Source organism: Panthera pardus, unplaced genomic scaffold (assembly GCF_024362965.1).
Source record: "Panthera pardus isolate Hobbes unplaced genomic scaffold, ASM2436296v1 HiC_scaffold_12, whole genome shotgun sequence".
In the NCBI taxonomy this organism is placed as follows: Eukaryota; Metazoa; Chordata; class Mammalia; order Carnivora; family Felidae; genus Panthera; species Panthera pardus.
The window spans coordinates 13,764,316-13,780,793 of NW_026526677.1; the positions used below are offsets into that span (position 1 = coordinate 13,764,316).

The 16,478-nt window shown below is 38.8% G+C and overlaps 1 protein-coding gene across 1 annotated transcript; it reads left to right on the forward strand.

Annotated features, from left to right (window-relative positions):
* The first annotated feature begins 1,042 nt into the window (after positions 1 to 1,042).
* Positions 1,043 to 1,987, forward strand: LOC109245322 (olfactory receptor 1009). Its single transcript, XM_019412626.1, has one exon. The coding sequence runs from the start codon at positions 1,043 to 1,045 to the stop codon at positions 1,985 to 1,987; it is 945 nt and encodes a 314-aa protein (XP_019268171.1).
* Positions 1,988 to 16,478: the final 14,491 nt, after the last annotated feature.

The following is a 16,478-nucleotide window of genomic DNA, read 5'->3' on the forward strand; positions in this document are numbered from 1 at the left end:
ATTTACAGTTATTTTATCAATTTGTATTGATGAATATAAGTTTTTCCATTATAATTCATAGGTAATTATTATTGACATTTTTTACACCAATCTTCTGCTACTTTGAATTCTTTCATTTTTTTTCTAAAAAAATTATCTTATTGGTTGACTATTTTACACTTTCTATGTGGATGACTATTTTGCTTGCAAATAGTGACAGTATTTTCTTATCTCTGTTTTCTAGAATTCTTACACCTTCTTTCTTTTTTTATAGTTTAGTATTTTGGATGTACCCTTCACTACACTGTTAAATAGCACACATTGTGAAAATACAGAGTTTCTGGTTATAGTATTAATATTCCCAGTGCTTACCTTACACACATATATTCTCTGGAAGCTAGAGGAAGATCCTTTTTACCAAGTCAAGTAATTCCTTTTTTTTCCAGTTTGGAAAGTTTTTCTTTGTTTTCTTTTTTTTTTCTTTTCTTTCATTTTCTTTCCTTTTTTTCCTTTCTTTTCCTTTCCTTTCTTTTCCTTTCCTTTCCTTTCTTTTTCTTTTCTTTCCTTTTCTTTTCTTTCCTTTTCTTTCATTTGCTTTCTTTTCTTTTCCTTTCCTTTCTCTTCTTTTCTTTCTCCTTACTTCCTCCCTCCCATCCTTCCTCCTTCCTCTTTCTTTCTTTCTTTCTTTCTTTCTTTCTTTCTTTCTTTCTTCTCTTTCTTTCTTGCCACATTTTATCAGCTTCTTTAAAAAATTCTTTTGAAATAATTATAATGCATTGTCTTTTAATATGTAAGTGTGGTGAGTAATTTTACAGATTTTCTAATGGTGACCCAATTTTTAGTTCTAATTTTTTCTTTAAAACGTTTAAACCATATTGCTGTTAAGAGTAAGAACCTTACTATATTTGCTTGGTAGCTTTTAGTTTAGTCTCTTTTTATACCAATGCTCCCAAATTGGACCTGTAGTTTCTCTTCTTGTGTATAATGTTATGCTTTTAAATAATTTAAAGGTGTATGCATTATTAACGTTCTGTTTTTCTCACTCTAGAGAACAACACAACCAATGGCTGATGGGAACGATACAAGAATCACAGAATTTATTTTCATAGGTTTGAAGTATCATCCTCGGATGCAAGTCTTCCTTTTCTTGCTATTTCTACTTTTTTACCTTGTTACCATCACAGGAAACTTGGGTATGATTATTCTCATCCAGATAGATCCCCGCCTTCACACGCCCATGTACTTTTTTCTCAGTCACCTGTCTTTTGTGGACATCTGCTTTTCATCAGTAGTGGGTCCCAAGATGCTCACTGACTTCTTCACTGAGAGGAAGGCCATCTCCTTCCTGGGCTGTGCCTTGCAGCAATGGTTCTTTGGGTTCTTTGTGGCCATTGAGTGCCTTCTCCTGGCGTCCATGGCTTATGACCGCTATGTGGCCATCTGTAACCCATTATTGTATTCTGTCGCCATGTCACAGAGATTCTGCGTACAGTTGGTAGTTGGACCCTATACTATTGGCTTCCTGAGCACCATGACTCACACAACAGCTGCTTTCCGACTTCCCTTTTGTCGCTCCAACATTATCAATCATTTCTTTTGTGACATGTCCCCCCTTCTTTCTCTGGTATGTGCTGACACCCGGATCAATAAACTGTTGGTTTTCATTGTGGCTGGAGCTGTACTGGTTGTCAGTAGCTTGACCATTATAATCTCCTATTTTTACATCCTTACTGCCATCCTGAGGATCCGCTCTGGCGATGGGAGGCGCAAAGCCTTTTCCACCTGCTCCTCCCATCTCACCACAGTGTCCATCTTATACGGGACCCTCTTCTTTATCTATGTGCGGCCAGGTGCAATCTTTTCTCTGGACATCAATAAAGTGGTGTCGGTCTTCTACACAGCAGTGATCCCCATGTTGAATCCTCTCATCTACAGCTTGAGAAATAAAGAAGTGAAAGCTGCCATGTGCAGAACGATCGTCAGGGGGAAGTTTTGCATAAGAAGTTAAATTCCTGTCTGGAATACAAAATAGATAAAGGGCAAAGCTTCTAGACATGGTTAGTCTACCTGGTCATCATCCAAAGATGCTAAACAAACGTGCAGACTTTGGAGTATGGCATCCTTGAAACGTTCAATATGACTTTTATTTTAAAAACTGTTTTTAAAGCTCCATTTCAATCGTGTGCCTGTGGATGATAAGAATCTCCAGTCACTCAGAGTCAGAGTAATTCTGCTTCCTCAAACATTTTCATCATTAAGAATAGGATAAAAATCTAGTAAGTGTTGGAATCATCTAGCTATTAATAGTGTGGCACTAGTTAAACCAATATACATGTCCAGGCCAGGTGAGATTCATTGGAATGATATGCATGCTCCCTATCTCTAAATACAGAATTGAAAATAGCAAACAGGGCAGGTTACCTAGGTACAAATGATTTCTTTAACTAAAGGGACTCCTCCTATCATATTCCTTTAAATATCTTTTATGCCTATTTTTGTATTCTTGTCTTCTAAGAATACAACGTCATGATCACTGCAGAAAAGAAACCCAAATATGGACAAGTGAAAGGTGAACAACATTGACAGCACAATTCTTGCACACTTATTCATCCACCAAATGACAAATGATAAGAGAGATGCCTCTTTACATATTTGATTTTGATGTTCCAACTACTACTTTAATACTTGATATTTAGTTATTTCTATTTCTTTCAGACAAAAATAAATAGGCACTGTTTATTCTAGAAATTATAAATAAAATGCAAACATGTGAATGAGAGAACAAGAAAATTCTAAAAAAGTCAGAGGCAATAGGTGTTGAGAAGTCAGAGCTAAACTGAAATTCAGAAAATATATATCCTATTTTCATGTTAGTCTTTTTTGGTTGTTCCAATTAAAAAAAATACGACAGAATGAAGTTTAAAAAGATTTTAACACCTTTCTGTGCCTCAGAAAACATTTGAGCAATTCAAGAAGTATTATAATTATTTCAGGGAAGAGGTATTATTAATTATTATGATTTTTAAAAAGTGCCCTTTTGGTGCAAGCTAGAGTTTGCAGGTATTTGAGCCCTGATGGCTGAGCATGAACTAAAAAAATAAAATTTATCTCTAGACCGTAGAAGACAGAGGGGGAAAAAGCAAAATGAATCATGACTCAGTAAGGATACAGAGAGAACTAGAGTGTAAATTTAATCCCAAGTCTGTGCCCTAATAAATTTCATGATGGAGTATGCTGGATAAACTAATCCTTTCTTTGGCTGTATTGATGGAATGTTAGTGTCACAACCATCCCTTCCCGGGATTAGGAACCCGCGTTGAATATTGCAATTATTCTTGTTTTAAATTTATTTTTATGTTTATATATCTTTTTAATTCTCCAGTTAGCACACAGTGTAGCCTTGGCTTCAGGAGTAGAACCCAGTGATGACACCCACTGTTCATCCCAAAGAGTGCCCTTCTTAATGCCCATCACCCCTTTAACCCATCCTCCACCCTCCTACCCTCATCAACCCGCAGTTTATTCTCTGTATTTAAGAGTCTCTTATGGTTTGCCTCCCTCTCGGTTTTTATCTTATTTTTCCTTCCCTTCCTCTATGTTCGTCTATTTTGTTTCTTAAATCCCACATATGAGTGAAGTCATACCTTTATCTTTCTCTGACTGACTGACTTCACTTAGCATAGTACACTCTAGTTCCATCCATGTAGTTGCAAATGGCGAGATTTCATTATTTTTGATCACCGAGTAGTATTCCATTGTGTGTGTGTGTGTGTGTGTGTGTGTGTGTGTGTGTGTATATATATATACCACCTCTTTTTTATCTATTCATCTGTTGATGGACATTTGGGCTCTTTCCATACTTTGGCTATTGTTGATAGCCCTGTTATAAACATTGGGGTGCATGTGCCCCTTCAAGTCAGCATTTTTGTATCATTTAGATAGATTCCTAGCAGTGCAATTGAATTGCTGGGTCATAGGATAGTTCCATTTTTAATTTTTTGAGGAACCACCACACTATAGTTCTATGCACTAAGTGCATAGCCCTTAGCAGTGAGGTCATAGAGTGGTTTGTGTTCAGAGGGAGTGAGCAGGTTATGGAGGGAACTGAAGGCCAAGACAATGAAATGATATATAGGCTAGGGACAATCATGGTTTTGGTGAGGCAGCTGTCTCAGACAGCAGGAATGAGTCACGGGCAAGCAACCTAGAGAAGCAGAATTAGTGCCAATGTGATGCTCTGAAAAGGATTCAGATTTTAGCACAGAAATTTCTTCCATGTAACTCACATTATTTATTGATTTTTGAAACAGTTAATTAGATGAAGGCTGGGATCAACAGTCTCAGATGTGTATGTTTGTGCCGCTGCTGATATAAGTGAGTTCCCTTTCTCTTGCTGAAAGGCAAATTATCAGTGTTTTAGTCTGTGCCTTTACAGCACAGATCTTGTAACAAAGGAAGGTTCTTGAACATTCCCTTGTTTTTTTCCCACTCCCATTGAGGTGTTTTTGGTTTTGTTTTTCAGTAGAATCTCCAATTTCTAAGTTTAATGCTATGGGGTACAAATACAAATCTGATCTGTTTTCTCTATAATATTGGACTAGGAAAAGTAAACAACATTAAAAACAAACAAAACAAAACTACAACAAAATCCCCTCAAACCTTTTTCACCCGAGTTATTGGGATCAAGGTAGCTTTGCTTCAGCCTGGGGTCCATGGGGACTTTTGTGAGTCCCATGTTCCCTCTGGCATGAATGATGGGACAATTAACACCTCTGAAGCAATCTTGGAGAAGGATAGTGGACATAAGGGTCAGGCCAGGGAATTCATTCATGGTCATTCAGTGGCCACTCTGCATCTCAACATTAATCGATTTGAATCACAACCCAGCACCCCCCTCCCATAACACAGCTCTTGCAGCCTTGGGGAGCCGTAGTGATAAGAAATAGTGTGGGTATGGGGCGCCTGGGTGGCTCAGTCGGTTAAGCCTCCAACTTTGGCTCAGGTCATGATCTCCTGGTACATGAGTTTGAGCCACACATTAAGCTCTGTGTTGACAGCTCAGAGCCTGAAGCCTGCTTTGGATTTTGTGTCTCCCTCGCTCTCTGACCCTCCCCCACTCACCTTCTGTCTCTCTCTCTTCCTCAAAAAAAAATAAATAAACGTAAAAAAATTAAAAAAGAAAAAAGAAAAAGTGTGGGTCACAGAGTCCTAGATTTTGTTCACGTTGTAATGTCGGGAGACACCATCAGACAAGTTCCACCACGTTTTGTGTATAACTCAAACAACGAAAGTTTTAGAAATAATTTAAGCAAAAGTTTTCGGTCAGGAAAGGAGATGCAGAATTGCTTATAAGTCCCTGTACAATCGAAAATATCTCTTGGTGAAGAACCTAACCTTCTGAACAGAATGGGTGCGATCAGGTCTTCTTTAGGTGCTTACAAATTCCCTGAAATCCATCGGAATCATCTGTGTAGACATTTTACTTTTGCCAAGGCTCTTGATATCTAAGAAACGGACCAATAGAACACACTTAGATGGAAGTGAGCCATCATCTGAACTCAGGATGGTGGGTCAGTAACCGCAATCTCCTTAAATCTCACTTGAGCAATTTCAGTGCCAAATATAACGGGGCTGAAGGCAAACCTCGGGATGCTGTGGGAAGAGCACACCCATTGGTAACCTAGCAGAGTTCCCACTGAGTGTGTTGAGAGGTTATGCGCCCTCCCAGAGATTCCAGAAACCCCTTTCTCCATGGTTGTACCACTGTTTTTCAATGATGAAGCAAAAATAATTTTTTTAATTGAGAAGATGTTTCAATTTACTTAAGTTAATATGTAATTTAATGTATAAATTCTATCAAAGAGTCTTAGAACTAATAAGAATATAAAAATGTGCCTAAATGATAAAAAACATTGTTTATTGTTGTTGCCTAGTAAGGGCAATAAAAACAAATTTGAGGGGGAGGAGCTTTAACTATTAGAATATTTGGAAAGCAGAACACAAAGATAAAAATCATATAATTCCACTAGTCACATATGAAAACTGTGTCTTTTTTTTTTTTTAATTTTTTTTAACCTTTATGTATTTTTGAGACAGAGAGAGACAGAGCACGAGCAGGAGAGGGTCAGAGAGAGAGGGAGACACAGAATCGGAAGCAGGCTCCAGGTTCTGAGCTGTCAGCACAGAGCCCGATGCGGGGCTCGAACTCACAGACCGTGAGAGCATGACCTGAGCCGAAGTCGGAGGCTCAACCGACTGAGCCACCCAGGCGCCCCAAACTGTGTCTTTTTTGATACACTTATTTCAGGCATTTTCTTACTTATGTATATTTGTATAGTGTATATAGAATTGAGACACATATAAATGGGTATAGTATATTTTAAAGAAATAGTGAAATCTTGAAAAACACGTGTTTTTGTAATATGATTTTGCCTATAGAGATAATCTATGTAAAACCTTTGGCTTACATTCTTCCAGTAATTTTCTGTGTGTATGTATGTGTGTGTGTGTGTGTAATTTTATAAAAATTGCATATTAAATGTTATCTTAGCCTGTTTTAAATGAAATGATAAATCATAAATATTTTTAAATCAACTATTTTCTATTCCATATACTTCTCAAGAGGATTTTTCACTGCCAAAATGGTTTATAAACATTAACAACCTCTTCCACACGTTCCTGCCCCTTACCAATGTGAGAGACAATCTAGGTAAAGAAAACTCCATTTTTTAACATGCTTAGGATTGTGTATGGGTATGAGAGGGAAGAGGGAGGAGAAGAGGGAGGAAAAGAGGGAGGAGAGAGAGAGAATTCAGATGGGAATGGCCCAGTTATAGTCACACTTCACAAGTAAGATTGCATAGTGCAAAATGCAAAATAAGAAGTAATGTCTAATAATGCAGACAATGTAAACAAGTATTTCTTAATATACTCATGTAGGAAATGGAGGTAACATTATGTAGGGTACTTTGTTATTATAAAATTAAGAAATATGACACAGATAAGGGCTCCGAAGTTTGTGACTGATATTTCTAATATTTTTGCTTAGTCTAGCAAATTTTTTTTTTAATTTTTTTTAACGTTTTTATTTATTTTTGAGACAGAGAGAGACAGAGCATGAACAGGGGAGGGTCAGAGAGAGGGAGACACAGAATCTGAAACAGGCTCCAGGCTCTGAGCTGTCAGCACAGAGCCCGAAGCGGGGCTCGAACTCACGGACCGAGAGATCGTGACCTGAGCCGAAGTTGGCTGCTTAACCGACTGAGCCACCCAGGCGCCCCTGAATTTTTATATGATCATCTGTATAGATGTTAGAAAGGCATAGAGAACCATTGCTTCTAATCAAATTTTATGAAAATAGTAGCTTAAAAAAAGATAAACGCTTCCTTCTCGGATATCCTGAGGAAATACTACTTTTTCACCAGAGTTTAGCACAATATCTGACACGAGTGATTCAGTAGAAGTTTCTTAAATCCATCTGAGGTCATTTTGAAAGGAATGTGCTGAAATGTCATTACTTTTAAGGCTGATATTAGCATTTATCCAATTTCCTGTTAATAAAGATTCCCTCAAACTGACCTTATATCTTGATTTCTTAAAAACCTAGTTTTCAATATTTAGGATTATTTTAGAACAAGAGGGTGAAGATTTGTTTCGCGTCATGTGCTTTAGGAACACGGCATGAACAATTTCACGTTAGTTACGAAATATATTTCATTTTCTTTCTCAGTTTTCAGTCGCCTATTGGCATGGTCTCTGCGGCTATAGGATGTGTTCAAATACAAGGCAGACAGCTTTCCTTAATGAGATAATATTTTAAGAATTCTTCCTCAAGGTGGAGCTAACCTTGGCCACTAGATGGCAGCATGAGCTCATCAACCACAATTACTTTGTCCACTAAAATTTCCTTTAGTAATTGAAAGCGTTATTAAGAGGCTTGGAAAAAGCTTTCAAAAGCCTGAAAAATAATTTTGAAGGGCTGTGAAATTATATACACATTTTGTGTGTTTGGGCCATAACACACAGCTCAGAGAGCTTACTCTGTCACCAAACGTTCTTACAACTCCTACATCTTCATAGCAATAATAAATAAAAAGTCTTTGTAACATTAGCTGCAAATACTTTTCCTAGTCCTTTGCAACTTTGAAAATAAATAAAATTGCATGTTTTCATTTTTATTAAGACTTCCATCTTTGAATATTGAGCACAGATTAGAATATTTGGCAAACATTTAATAAATATTTAACAAAATAAAATATAATAAATAATAAAATAAAATGATAAAAAAATAAAAAAAATAAATAATAATAATAAATAATAAAATAATAAAATAAAATAAAAAAATAAATATTTTTGAGGTTTTGTGGGTTTTCATATTTGTATTTTAATCTAATTATTCAGGAATTTAAAAATATCTGAACAAGAACCCCCTTCTTGTTAATAATAGTGGTGATTATAAAATGCTATTGTTGATAATATGTTAATAATAGTGGTGATTATAAAATGCTATTGTTAGTTGGGCTACTGAAACCCTCTTTAAGAACAGGTGATGTTGTAGGCTTTGTAAAGATAATTTTATTTTATTTATTTATTTATTTTAATTTATTTTATTTTTTATTTATTTTTGGGACAGAGAGAGACAGAGCATGAACGGGGGAGGGGCAGTGAGAGAGGGAGACACAGAATCGGAAACAGGCTCCAGGCTCCGAGCCATCAGCCTAGAGCCTGACGCGGGGCTGGAACTCGCGGACCGTGAGATCGTGACCTGGCTGAAGTCGGACGCTTAACCGACTGCGCCACCCAGGCGCCCCAAAGATAATTTTATTTTAAGACAACTCTGTAAGGTAGAAGTTGTTCTCATTCAAGAGATAACGAAAAGTGAGGGTCATAGATGTGGAGTGGCTTGCCTGAGGCTACATGGAGGAAATAAAGTCAAATTAGGTCCGCTTGGTTCTCAAGCTCTCCTTTTACTGAACTGCCTCTTTTACTTTATTAGAAAATCTAGAGCTTAGGGGCGCCTGGGTGGCTCAGTCGCTTGAGTGTCCGACTCCGACTCAGGTCATGATCTGGTGGCTCCTGAGTTCCAGCCCCAAGTCGGGCTCTGTGCTGATGGCTTGGAGCCTGGAGCCTGCTTCCGATTCCGTGTCTCCCTCCCTCTCTGCCCCTCCCCCGCTCATGCTTTGTCTCCGTCTCTCTCTCTCCAAAATAAATCAAGATTCAAAAAAAAATTAAAAAGAAAAAGAAAAAAGAAAATCTAGAGCTTAATGATGGCACTTGTGTTCAGTTGTCGGTTCTGGTGCCAGTGTCACCTGGTCCACCACTTACTTCCGTAGAAAGTCTGTTATTTAGTACGTCTGGTATTTTACGCCCTACTTATCATTTTTGGAATTTTTCTTGATACGTTTACTAGTGAAATGCTTTAGATGAATGCAGAATTGTTTTTGGAAATGAAAATGTAAATAAAAATCCTTTTGCAAATCCAATAAGTTCTCAACGGGAAATGTCTATATGAATTGCCAACTGGAGTAGCAGTTGATGTCTGTTCCCTGACATACCTTAACCAATAAACAAACAAGAAAAAATCAAGATTGTGCTTTCATTTATAAGGACATAAGAGAGTAAGTTGAATTACTTGACAACCAAGTTTTGGTCCCCTCTGCACTCCTCACCCCATGTTATAGAATCTTGCAAACAACTGCCCGGCTAGCTCAGTCGGTAGAGCATGAGACTCTTAGAATCTTGCAAACAGTAAACATGGATCAGGAAGGGTATCCAAAATATAACTGCTGGGACAAGGGTACTGATATGTGGAAGACAATACTGGTTGAAACAAGGTTCTGCCATGGGCTGTCCTCGCATTATCCTTCTAGTGGCTGGATGGCAGCGAAGTCTGGATCTGGAGTATAGGGGTTTCGTGCTCAGGGTGGTGGGCACTCGAAAGGCTGAGAGAAGCTGCTGGAAGCCGAGCTATCCCAGCCTGAGTGGCGGGGCCCGGGCTGTGGACAGACTGGTGACAGCAGGGCGGTCCGCCGACAGTGAAGCTTCTTGTCCTCCCGCTTTTAGGTAATTTGGCCTTAAAAGTACCTGGGGTGTTGTCTGTTGGGGAATTGCCCTCGGCAGGCCCCCTGGGAAAAGAACCATTAGGGAAGAATCTAAGGTTCCGCAAGGAATTGTGCGGCCTTACGTTTAGCCCTTGCCATCCCCTATGGAGACTCCTCCACTTGCAGGAAGGATGGCCTCATGCATTTGCCAGCAAAGAGGGCCTGTAAAGGAGAGACATATGGATTTGAGACATATGGATATGGATTTGCCCCACTCGGGCAACTAAGGAGTGTATCTCTGGGCACAGGTGACTTCAACCCCTAGGCTCACCTGGCCCCCCGGAGGCATTCCAGATGGTGACTGAACCTAGTCGGTTCAGGTACAGATTGGTTCCTCATTTCCTAGGTGCCTTGTCTCTCTGAGAATGTGTGAGGCATGGGTTTCTAAGGCCCTATCGGCCCCTTCCTGGCACCTCGGACTGAGGGAAACACATTGTTCTTCTGGCCTCTTGTGGTTAGGAGGTCATGTCCCTGTAACTGTTCCACTTGAGGTATTGAGAAAGGGAGGGCCTTTCATGAGAACAGCAAAGCAAATGCTTTATCGACTATAGATAATTATAGATAAACGCAGATGCATAATGGAATAAGGTAAGAAATTAATCTATAATCAAAGGGTATGCGGGAACATTACGAGAAAATCGCCATGCTATTTCTTAAAGGTTGACTACACATAGGAACATTTTAGAATTAGGTAATGTTAGAAACACATAGATGACAAATGCTACAAGGAAATCACTAGCAAATATCGTGCCACGTTTGCTACAATAAATCGGCCAGATCAACACACTGCTGTTGTCTATGTCCATTTTTATTTCAGTTTTTTACTTTTAGCTTTTTATTTTAGTTTTGTTTTATTCTCACCGACGCCGTTCATCCTTCGGGAATCCCTGGACCTGCTGGAGCTGGACCCCGGCAAGAAGCAGCTATTTTCCAAAGACTATGGATGTATTTTGATATTTAACAGCTGGCACAGCCAAGCAATGCTACCCTGGACACCGCAAATGTCTGTTGCATTGACTGGGTTATCGTCCCTGTCTTCCACGATCATGGGCTTGTAAGAGATAGCGTCACACAAAACCACCATAATAAAAGTAGCACCCATAAATCCTGTAGGTGGGGTCATTGTGGGTTTTGAAATTTAGTGGCCGAGATCGCTTTAGACTGCAGATGTCAGAAGGAAGGCTCGCTATGGTGGAGGTTATGTTTCAGCTAAAAATTGCATGAATTTGAAATAGTGTTCAATACCAATCTGATATTAAAACAAAAAAGCACAAAATAATATTTTTATTAATTTATCCTTATTGTCAGATAAAAATAGGCAATTCTTTTGCAGCATAGGGCGAATGCTCTGTGGTAAAGCTTAACATAGTGTATTTGTACCTTTCCTTTCTTTGTTCATTTTTCCTTGCCTAATATTAATCATTTAGGTTAAGAAGGAAACAGCTTTTAAGAGCACACAAATATACATTAGAAATCAACCTAACTTTTGGCCTTTTCTTTGGTAAATGGGTTGGCCTTATGAATTTGAAATTCCAACTTTAGTCAATAGTGGTTATATCCATATAGCTAAAAATGAATTATCTTAGGTCTTTTTGACTTCAGAAACTAATTTTAATAGGGATTTAATTGACATACAATATTATACTAGTTTTAGGTGTCCAGAACAATAATTTGCTCTCTGTGTGCATTGCAGGATGGTTACCACAAGCTTTTTACATCCATCAGCACAGAGTTACAATTTATTTTTTTACAAGGAGAACATTTAAGGGCTACACTCTTAGCAACTTTCAAATATACATACAGTATTTTTGATGGTAGTCTTCCTGCTGTCACTACATCCCCAGGATTTATTTATCTTATAACTCATTTTGTTCACCTTTCCAACTCCTGCCTCCGGCAATCATCAAACCACCGATCACTTCTCTGTATCTTTGAGTTTTTGTTTTTGTTTTTGTTTCGTTTTGCTTTGTTTTAGATTCCGCGTGTAAGTGAAGTCATACAGTATGTGTCTTTCTTTGTCAGACTTATTTCAGGAAGTAAGTTTTAATTTATTTTAATTTATTTTAATTTAATTTAATTATTTTATTTTATTTTATTTTATTTTATTTTATTTTAGAGAGAAAGAACACAGGCAGGGAGGTAAAGCGAGAGTGAGAGAAAAATCTAAAGCAGGCCCCACACCCAGCACAGAGTCCGACTCAGGGCTTAATCTCGTGACTGTGAAATCACATGAGCTGAAATCAAGAGCTGGGTGCTCAACTGACTGAGCCACCCAGGCTCCCCAGGAAGAAAAGTTTAAAAGGAATCTTAGGAATATACACCCTCAGGATTCAAAACAGTCTTATATAAAGGACTTAAAAATAATTATGTGATAAACAACATGGGAAGAATTAAAATACTAATTTCCACTTAGCTTAATAAGTACAATTTCAAAAAAAATTAGAAAATAGAAACATGATTACAAAACCCGCATTAACCAGTTCTTCAAAGAAAAAGATTTAACCAACCATCAGGAAGACAGTAAGCAGGGCCAAAGTCACTCCCCAAATTCTAACTAATGACCAATGCTTGTTGTAGACACTCTACCTAAGAAAACACGCATATAAAAAGCCTTAGCAATATTCAACCTATGAACTCACACTGCCATACAATAAAAATGGATTATTATCCAGACAACTCAAAGGAACCACATAATTTTGAAGCGAAGTAGCAAAGGAATCAGAAAAATATTCAAAAAATATTTGGAATTTCTGAAGGATCTCAGATGTGTTTGTTTCTGTGAAGAACACACAGAAAACCATGAAAGAGGTCCACTCCTAGGTATTTACACAAAGGGTACAAAAATACTGGTTCATAAGGGATACATGTTTATAGCGGCATTTTATATATAATGGAATATTACTCAGCCATCAAAAAGAATGAAATCTCACCATTTGCATGATGTGGATGGATCTAGAGTGTATCATGCTAAGTGAAATAAGTCAGTCAGAGAAAGACAAATACCACATGATTTCACTCATGTGGAATTAAAAAAAAAACAAAAACAGATGAACACAGAGGGAAAAAAAGAGGCAAACCAAGAAACAACTCTTAACTACAGAAAACAAATTGAGAGTTGTTGGAGGGGAGGTTGGGGGAATGGATTAAATGAGAGATGGGTATTAAGGAGGGCACTTGCGGTGAGCACTGTTTGTTATATGCAAGTGATGAATCTCTAAATTCTACTCCTGAAACTAATGTTACACTCTATGCTAACTAACTGGAATTTAAATAAAGTCTTGAAACTAAAAAAAAAAAAAAAAGAAATTGAAGGACAAATCTAAATGCTTTTCAGGGGAGAAATGGAATGGTCTTTCATATGTAGAGTCGACCAGAAGTTATTATCAAAGATTCAGGTCTCATGGAAAAATTTACATTAAAGGATTCAGGAGCATGCTAAGAAATTCAAAACAAATCAAACAAAACCTCTTCGAGTAAGGAGGCTGTGTCACACACTGAAGTGCTTACGCTTTCCCTCACTCGGGCTGCAACCTGTATTGACTCTGTTTGGTCAGGCTGATGCTGTTTGTATTGCAAACACAATGCTGAAGAATTTTGTTTTATTGCTTTTTATTCATTTCTGGGCAGTAAGAAATGTATTTCCCTTGCCATATGCTAACAGTTCAGATATAACATCTTTCCATAAAGTTTACTGATCCATTGATACATTCTCAGAAATTCTCTTCCAGCTCTTCCTTCCGATGGTTCCACTCTTCATTTGTTTTGAACGAAGTCACAGGAAAACGAATTTACTTAGCAACCTATGGTCAATGCTGTGTCTGAGAAAAGTTCATTTTCTACATGCTTTGCCCTTGACCCCAAGATACCAACGCGAAAGAGAGATGGGAAGGGAGAGCTAGGGTCCTCCCGTGTCCCACCCTCTCTGTGCTACTCCAGTTTCCCAAGAGTTCCATAGACTTTCCTTGCTTAGCCTGGATATAGAGAGAGTGAAGAGACTATATCCAGTTAAAAACAAATATAATGACATGATCAGAAAACAGATCTCATCGGATTTACTTAGGATATGAAGCGAAACTTTGATTGTACCTTCCCTTAGTGGTCCATTCCCAAGATATGACAGACTTTGGGGACACAGCAGCTTCCATAGCAGGGATGATGCAACTGGTTCAGGGAACTTTTCTCGACTTGAAGACCCTGAACACATTTTACAGTGAGTGAGGATTCCACAGTTTCTTCTTGGAAGAAAAGAAACAGTAAACCCAAACGACTGTTGAAAATTCTGACCTGTTGTGCTCGTGAAGGTGGCCAGATTAAGGGGAAGGGTGGAACCCGACCAACTTGGCTTAGTTTTGCTGTAGCTCTTTGTACCATCTTTAAAGAAGAAAGAGCCCGTTAGAATGTAAGTTGACAGCCCCTCAATCGACCCGACTTTTAACAAGGCAAAGAGAACACAAATTATTTTAAATGGACTTACAATAAATTCTATATTGGACTCATGGCCAGGATGAACACGATCCTCATCTTTGTTGGATGATGGAGAAGACCTAAGAAGAGATCATTCATGTAGAGATAGACTTAGGTTTTGCAACTGGATCAAAATATACTCACGTAAGTAGAACATGGGACAGAGATGCTTTAGCAGCGGAAGAAAGGGGAAAAAAAGTAGCACAGAATTCAACTCACATCCCTGTCCACACCCTTGCTAAGGGAAGGTTATCATAGGTTGTGTTGACATTATGATATTATCCTGGTGCTCTGAACATGAGGGCTGGTTGTGTTCCCCGCTCTGTGTGGTTTGATCTTTAAGGAGCACTGCATTCTATTCTAAACACCACATACAGCAGGGAAACAGAAATTAAAATGTGCATGGAAGGCTTGGGTCAGTTTAGAAACTATAGCTGACAAGGGATTGTCCTAGAGTTTTGGGTAACTGTCAAATGGAAGAGTGAGATGTAGTACGAAGGACCCTGAAGAAGTTCCTAGACTCTTGAAGAGTCCTCAGCAAGGGGTGAGTGTGGGGTGGGCAGTCTGCCTGGCAATCCTCCCTTTCTCTTTAATTCCCTGAAGCAAAGGATATAACGTAAGCTGCATTATTGGCCTCAGGGAGGCCTCACCAAAGTTGAATGATACATTTCAGATTGGAAAACCGGGGGAAAAGCGTCTAACGTAAGTTTGGTGTTGGGCCTCCTATCATTCTGGGCTAAGAAAACTTTTCAAAAGAAAGTATAAGTAGTTTTCTGATCCCTGACGTACACCTTCCCCCTGTTCTAAGTGGATGCGAATTCTGAGAGAGAAAGACACAGCTTTAGTCGCATTGAACACACAAAGGCAACTCAGGTTCGAAGAGATCAGCTGACTTAACCCAGTGCACCCTTATGGGGGATGACAAAGGAAATGTGGAGGGTATATGGGTGGGATGATTTAGGCTCTTTTCCAGATTTCTTCCCTGTGCATTTCCATGCAGGTGATACTCAAGCTCAATAGTCTACTATCCTACGGGCTTCCCATTAATGGCCTTTGGCTGTAACCTCAACATCAGGAGTAGGCAGCCAAACAGGCATCATCCTGTATTCATAGTGGAATGAGTTTTGCATCTCTTTGAAAAGAGTAGAATTGTGGACACGCAATTTCTGCAGTGTGACGAAGGAAAGAGCACAGTCTGTTTGGGCACACACGCGTGCAAAGCCCACCCCTGCCGGTCACTAGCATCGTGAACGTGGGTTGAGCTTCAATTTTCCTCTTATGTGAATTGACATAATCATAGTCAGCTTGCAGGCTTATTAAATGATGTATGTAAGGCAAAAATACGAACACTTATTATACCCTTGTCAAGGTGCCCAATGAGAATCTCATAAGTAGTTTGCAAGCTCAATACTTTGCAAGCTTTCTCTCATGTTATCCTCACAGCAATTTACAAGGTAGGTGTTACTATTATTATTCCTGTTTCACAGATGAGGAAAAGTAACTTTCCCAGGGTCAGAGGGACCCTGCCTTTAGGCTTGGGTTCTAATTCCAAAGTGCATATATCCCAAAAATGAGTGGCTGCTCACTTTCTCCACCGTGCCTCACTTCCACTCTCCTGCATCATTACCCCAGGTGTGCGCTCACCTGGGTAACTCAAGCAAAGTTCGCTGAAGTGAGAGTTCTTGGACATGTCTTCTGGAAGCTCTCTGCCATCAGTCATGGGATCTTGAGAAAGCTGCTTCTATTTTCCAGGTTTCTGGTTTCTCATCTCTGTATTGATGGATTTCTGCAGACTCTTAGAAGATGAAGGCTTCAGATCCGATCTTTTGCACTGGTCTATACTTCACTTTTGTTTCCTTGGCCACAACATGCAACTAAGTCATATCACCCGTGATGCTCTCCCAGCCACTGGTATATTTTTTCTGTGTCCCATTT

What these genes read in the sequence shown, in the direction of transcription:
- LOC109245322 (XM_019412626.1), top strand. Translation starts at nt 1,043, where the DNA reads ATGGCTGATGGGAACGATACAAGAATCACAGAATTTATTTTCATAGGT.